Here is a 6,442-nt window from a genome sequence, read left to right as displayed (position 1 = left end):
CATACCAAATGGTTAAGTGAAAGAGAGAGGGAGACACGAGAGAGAGAGAGAGAGGAGAGAGAGAGAGAGAGAGAGAGAGAAATACTGATAGGCCTACATGGTATTAAAATCCACATTCCCCCCTTTCTTATTGTAGAAATAATAATTAGATGCCTTTATTTAGCATAGCAGTTTCTTGTGTAATTTGAAATCTCAGTTACTCAAGAAAGCAGTATTTATTATAATTCTTGATGCATAATGTCACCAGTGGGATTAAAGAAAAACATAACTGCTTTTTGGTTTTTAACTTACCTCAAAGTGCTCGAACAGAATCTGAACAGATCTTACACTGGAGGACTGTAATGACTTTATTTAGCCTTTGTTGTGGAGGCCTTTATTTGTAAATTCAAGACATCCTTTTGCTCATGGTTTACCTAAGGCTTATGGAACTTGTAAACTACTTCCATGACATTCTTCCGAGGGACTACACTGTACCAGAGTCCTATTATGGAGTCTGGATTAAATGTGGTCTTTCTCTCTGTGTGCAAAGCAGCTAAGACAGGCCCAGAAGCCAATCAATAAGACAGTGAGCCAAGTGCAACAAAGAGATGTGTGGAAGGTGCCAAACCAGCTAGGAGAGTTACTGTTTTCTGTGTGTAAACATTTTTCATTCCAGAATTCTAGTGGGTTCATAATGTCTGATGAAATAGTGTATGCTTTGTTTACTAGGACTCAATATTGTGCATTTAGGATGCTCCTTGTTGCTCTGCTAACATAAGTTGTGCTGCTTTGAATCTCCTTCTAAAAGAATTGTTGCTGGCATTTTTTGTAACTTCTGGGTGACTTTTCAAAATGAAATTTGAGCTCAAAGTTCTGAAAGATGAGTAGATTACTAAATCGGTGAGAAAAATGCAAAAGAAGCACTTCAGGTAAAAACAGTAGAACAGCCTCATAGTGACAGAGTTCTCAGCAACTGGTGAGTCTCACTTTCCTGACAGTGGTAGGATCATAAAGCTGTGGGCACAGCAAGGTGAGGCTGCAAATGACATTCTAATCGGATTTGCCTCCATGCACCTTGCTTTTACAGTTGCAACCAAGGCAATGGCTTACTACCTCAACTCAGAAGCCCACCTGGATCCAGGGCCCATCTATGTTCGAGAAAATGGGCAGCTACACATGGTCAACCTGGCTCTGGATGGTGTTAAGAACAGCCTGCAGAAGCCACGGCCTTTCAGACTCTTTCCCAAAGGCTTTTCTGTGGAGCTGTGCATGAACAGGGAAGATGACACTGCCCAGAAAGAGAAGACTGATCACTTTATCTTCACATACACCCGAGAGGGGAATCTGCGCTACTCTGCTAAATCCCTCTTCAGCCTGGTGCTGGGCTTCATCTCCGACAATGTTGATCACATTGATTCCCTGATTGGCTTTCCTGAGCAGATTGCTGAGAAGCTATTTTCTGCTGCTGAAGCCAGACAGAAATTCACAGAGCCAGGGGCAGGGCTGAGGGCGTTACAGAAGTTCACTGAGGCCTATGGGAGTTTGGTGCTCTGCTCACTGTGCTTGCGAAACAGGTGGGTATTCTCTCTCATTAGCTAGTGAGTACTTCAGTGGATGGTTATCCTGTCAAGCCCTGGGGCTTAGTGGGCTTATAAGCTCTACCATCAGACAGTACTTTCAATTTTGAACTTACACATTTAAAGTACAGGTCATTTTGAGGGGGGGTTGGGGAAGCAGGAGGGGGAATCACTAACTTTTTCTCTCTTCATCTCATAGACAATATGTAGCCTTATTTTGAAAATGTTCTGTAAGGATTAGCTTGGCTACCACAGCTTTCCCAATAGATAAAAATACTTGGCAACCAACTTTTCTCCTTTTTTTTCCCTTTGAGATATGGCCTTGCAATATTGCCCAGGCTGGTAGAGAACAACTAGGCTCACCAGGTGATGGTAGCACACACCTTTAATCTCAGCACTCGGGAGGCAGAGGCAGGTGGATCTCTACAGAACAATTCCAGGACAATAGGTCAGCCTGCTCTACAGAACAATTTCCAGGACAGTCAAGGCTGTTACACAGAGAAATGCTATCTCAAAAAAACAAAAACAAAAAAAGGACACAAACTGTTCTGTTCTCCCCTTCAACTTTTAGGTATAAGCATATACCATCTTGCTTCCTTGGAGCTGTTTCACTCATAAGAGAATACAGGAAAGTTATGACCTGCCAAATATCTCTTGATATAGCCTTGGGAATGTGAAGATTAGTACTTAGGATTCTTGGTCCTGTTTTGGTTTTAAGAACACTAGATATTGACTGTTAGATTAAAAGGTAACATTTTTTAAATGCATGATTAAAATGTCAAACATCCTGAAGTTTGGAGCTGCTCAGATAAGTTCCCAGCAACCTGGCCTGTCTCCTTACAAAGCAGACTTTTTCCTTGTTACTCGTTGCCTTTGCTCATCCACTTTTTTGTATTTATTTAAGATATTTATTTCATTATCATTTAAGAAAACTTTGAGAACATCTACTACTTTTAAAAGAGTAAAAATGACCCTGGCAAACAGTTCAAACCTCCTGTTTCCTTTCCCAGAGCCCAACCACTTTTTTTCTCATTCCAGAGATACTTTGAACATTTACATCTCTTGTGGCTTTCCAGTTTGTCAAACTGGAAGTGTGGATGACTACATGTTTTATATATTACGAACCTTTCTTTCTACACATAATTTGAAAATCATTTGTAATCAATATTGTAGACTTAGTTTTATAATGTACCATCTAAACTTTTTTATGATTAAAAGGCAGTTTGCTATTAATTCATTTTGTGTGTGTGTGATACTGAAGATCCAATCCAGGACCTGATAATACTAGGATAGTGTTCTGTCTGAGCCACATTCCCCAACCCACCAGTTTACCAGGTTACCGTTCAGATGAATAATAAATACAACCTATAAAATGAAGCCAAAAGCATGCCTTTAATCCTAGTACTCAGGCAGAGGTAGGTGGATCTCTGAGTGTGAGGCCAGCCTGCTCTACAGAGTGAGTTCCAGTACATCCAGGGGTTCACAGAGAAACCTCCCCCTGTCCCCCCCCAAAAGAGGCCAAACAAGAAGTATACAATAAAAGAGAAAGCAATAACAGAAAATATAAAACTCATAAAACATGAAGAAAAGCATAACTAGTCTATTTAATTGGTTCATGGAGTTAATGACTTCACCCCAGGTCAGGTTGCATAGGTTGCTTTAAAAGGATGAGGCCAGAGGACACAGAGCAGAACCTTGGACTTGCACAGAGCAGGCCTTTCCTGAGAACTGTGTGTGCTGTAACCTGCTTGGGATTATTTCCTGAAAACTGTGTGTGCTGTGGCCTACATGGGACTGCTGCCAATGAAAGGAAAACACTTATCTTGCTGAATGACAAAGCCAGTTTATTTCACATTTTATCCCTCCACCTCCCTTCTTCCTTCCTTGGTAGGATCTTGTACTAGTTCAGGTTGGCCTTATACTGTCAAACTCCTGCTCAGCCTCCTGGGTGCTATGATAGGCATGGGCAACCTTGCCATGCCTCACTCCTTCCTTTATTCCAAGTTAGAGGGGTGAAAAGCAGAATTATGTATAAAAAGTCCATATTTGAGAATATATAAAACTAAAATGAAAACTTTACAGTTCTACCACAGTATTGATGTTCAAAAACATACTTTCCTTCCTTGGGTGCGATCTCTGCTGCTGGTGTTCTGCTTTCCTGCTTTCTCCATTATCTTTACAGTCTAAAGAGTTACCATGCTTTTGAAAATGCTAATATTCTATACTCTCATTGGTTAGATTATGATAATAACACTTTAATTCACATTTGATGAGCATATTAATAATGCAAGCAGCTCCAGTACCAAAATAATATGTGAGTGTAACATTTCTGGAAAGTTGTTTGGCCGTGTGTATTGAGAGACCTAAAAATAGCTACATGATTTGTTCAACATATAGTTCATTTTGTTTGCTTGGGTTTTTTGAGACAGGTCTTTCTATGAAGCTGTGCTTGCCCCAAACTCACTGTAAATCCAGTTGGCCTCAAATTCATGGCTCATGCTCCCTCCACTGCTCTGCCTAGTGTACAGGCATGGACCACCATCCTTGACCTGTAATTCTGCATATTAAGACTATTTCAGCAAGCATGGTGATCATCCTATAGAGCAACATCTATCTTACAAGAGAAATTCGGGCTCCAAGAAGGTAGTTGTTGCAAATGAAGTCACAGAGTGGAAGGATTCAACCTTCTTGTTTCTCTTACTCCTGGCTTCAGGAAAAAACAGGAGGTGAAACTGGACAGAGGAAAGAGCCTCTCTTATGAGCCCAGTCATGATGGCAAACAACTGAAGCAGAAGGCCTAGTTCATTTTCAGCTTAGATGACTTAGTGAGGACTTGGCTTAAAAATAACTTTAAAGCTGGACATGGTAGCCCACACCTTTAATCACAATTTTCAGGAGGTGGAAGCAGGCAGATTTCTGTGAGGTCTAATCTACATAGAGAGTTCCAGGACAGCCAACACTACATAGTGAGACCCTATCTCAAAACAAACAAAAACCCAAAAAATAATTTTTTAAAAAATGTATTCAATCTGGTAACATTGGTTTTTGTAGCAGTGAGACACTGAAAGAGAATTTGTTAAGCAGATTATGATATAGTCAGATAATGAAGTTAACATAATATTCTAAGATAATTTAAATGACTGTTAAATGTTCAGAATGTGACAAATGGAAAAAAAAAATGTACCTACACATATGACTTAACTCTGTAACCCCAGACTCAGGAGGATGAGGCAGGAAGAGGGCCTGGAGCCAGTACAAGGCCAAACAGAGCTATTAGCAACACCCCAGGTCTAAGATTTAAAAAAAAAAAAAAAAAATTGTTTTAGACAAATGGGCTTTTCTTTCTTTCTTAGACAGGGTTTCTTTGTGTAACCCTGACTGTTCTGAAACTCACTGAATAGACCATCCTGGTCTTGAAATCAGAGATCTGCCTCTCTCCCTCCCGAGTTCTGGGACTAATGACATATATCACCATGCCCAGATGCAAGTGGGCTTTTAAGAAACCACTTTCTTACTGCATGCATTAGTAGATGTGTACATGCCATGGCACATGCTCTGTGCTGTGACACACATGGAGCTTAGAGGACAACTGTGTGGAGTTAGTTCTTTCTTTCCTCCTTCTGGGAGATGTGAGGGATCAAATTCCAAGTCATGAGACCTAAATGGCAAGTGCCTTGCTCACTGTGCCATCTCGTTGGCCAGATCCCATTTGTTTATTTTTTTGGTTGGTTGGTTTTGAGGTTTGTTTGTTTAGTTGGTTGGTTGGTTGGTTGGTTGGTTGATTAGTTTTTAAGGATACTATAGCTGTCCTCAGACACACCAGAGAGGGCATCAGATTCCTTTACAGATGGTTGTGAGCCACCATGTNGTTGCTGGAAATTGAACTCAGGACCTCTGGAAGAGCAGTCAGTGCTCTTAACCTCTCAGCCATCTCTCCAGCCTCCCATTTGCTTTTTAAAATAATATTTTTTTCACATGGTACTAGTGATTGAATTCAAGGTAACTTTTCTTTTTCTTTTTAACCCTAAATTTTGTTTTAAAAATATTGTTATATATTATTAAAAGAAAACAGCCTAATGTCTATGAGGGAAGATTGCAATTGGTTTTATTTTCTTTGTACTTTCTGTAATTTGTTTTCTTGGTATTTTGAGACAGGGTTTCTCTGTGTAGCTTAGCTGTCCTAGAGCTCACACTGTATATCCTCCTGCCTCTGCCTCCTAAATCCTGGGATTAAAGGCATAAAGGCATGCACCACCACTGCCCAGCTTCTGGAGTTTCTTAATCCCTCCCCCATTTTCCTTGTGATCCTGTATTTTGTATTTATAATGATCATGTATTTATAAAAAATAATATATATATAGGGAACATTTTCAATATAATCTTTCAGATTATATTTTGTTAAATTCCAAACTTTGCATTTTTGTTCAGGTACAAGTGAGTTTACGGTTGTGACCAAAGCCCTCTCTTTTGACGACTCGAGAAACAAGGGCTGTAGGGATGTGTTTGCAACCTAGAGCTGCTGCAGCAGAAGTGGTTGTACCAACACAAAGGGGGTCAGGCCAGAGGAAAGAACTTTGAGAAAATAATTGAAAATAAGAGAATCAGGCCTCTCATTAGGTCCAGCAGCTGCCTGCTAAGAGGAGAAGCCGGGGTCTTCATGGTTGGGGTCCAGGTAGACAGAACTTCCTCGTGTTTTAATCCTAATGGTGCTCACAGGGAGCTAATCCATTTTCCTTAAGATTTCACCCTATGTTACCGAAGTAGTAGTAATCACTGCTGTTTAAAAGGTGGACCTAGGCTGCGATATACTTTTTTTTTTAAAAAAAAGATTTTGGGCTGGTGAGATGGCTCAGAGTGTAAGAGCACCCGTCTGCTCTTCCGAAGGT

The 6,442-nt window shown here is 40.4% G+C and overlaps 1 protein-coding gene across 2 annotated transcripts in view; it reads left to right on the top strand.

Annotated features, from left to right (window-relative positions):
* Lrrc42 (leucine rich repeat containing 42) overlaps positions 1 to 6,442 on the top strand; it is a 22,848-nt gene that overhangs the window by 4,797 nt on the left and 11,609 nt on the right. For both annotated transcript variants that reach the window (XM_021200517.1, XM_029540237.1), the window contains exon 2: positions 1,067 to 1,553. In XM_021200517.1, the coding sequence (XP_021056176.1) occupies positions 1,081 to 1,553 (473 nt within the window). In that variant the 5' untranslated portion in view covers positions 1,067 to 1,080. The remainder of the gene's footprint in view (positions 1 to 1,066; positions 1,554 to 6,442) is intronic.

This window comes from Mus pahari, chromosome 6, assembly GCF_900095145.1.
Source record: "Mus pahari chromosome 6, PAHARI_EIJ_v1.1, whole genome shotgun sequence".
In the NCBI taxonomy this organism is placed as follows: domain Eukaryota; kingdom Metazoa; phylum Chordata; class Mammalia; order Rodentia; family Muridae; genus Mus; species Mus pahari.
Note: the sequence above shows the minus strand (reverse complement) of the source record. Positions and strands in the feature narration are given on the sequence as shown.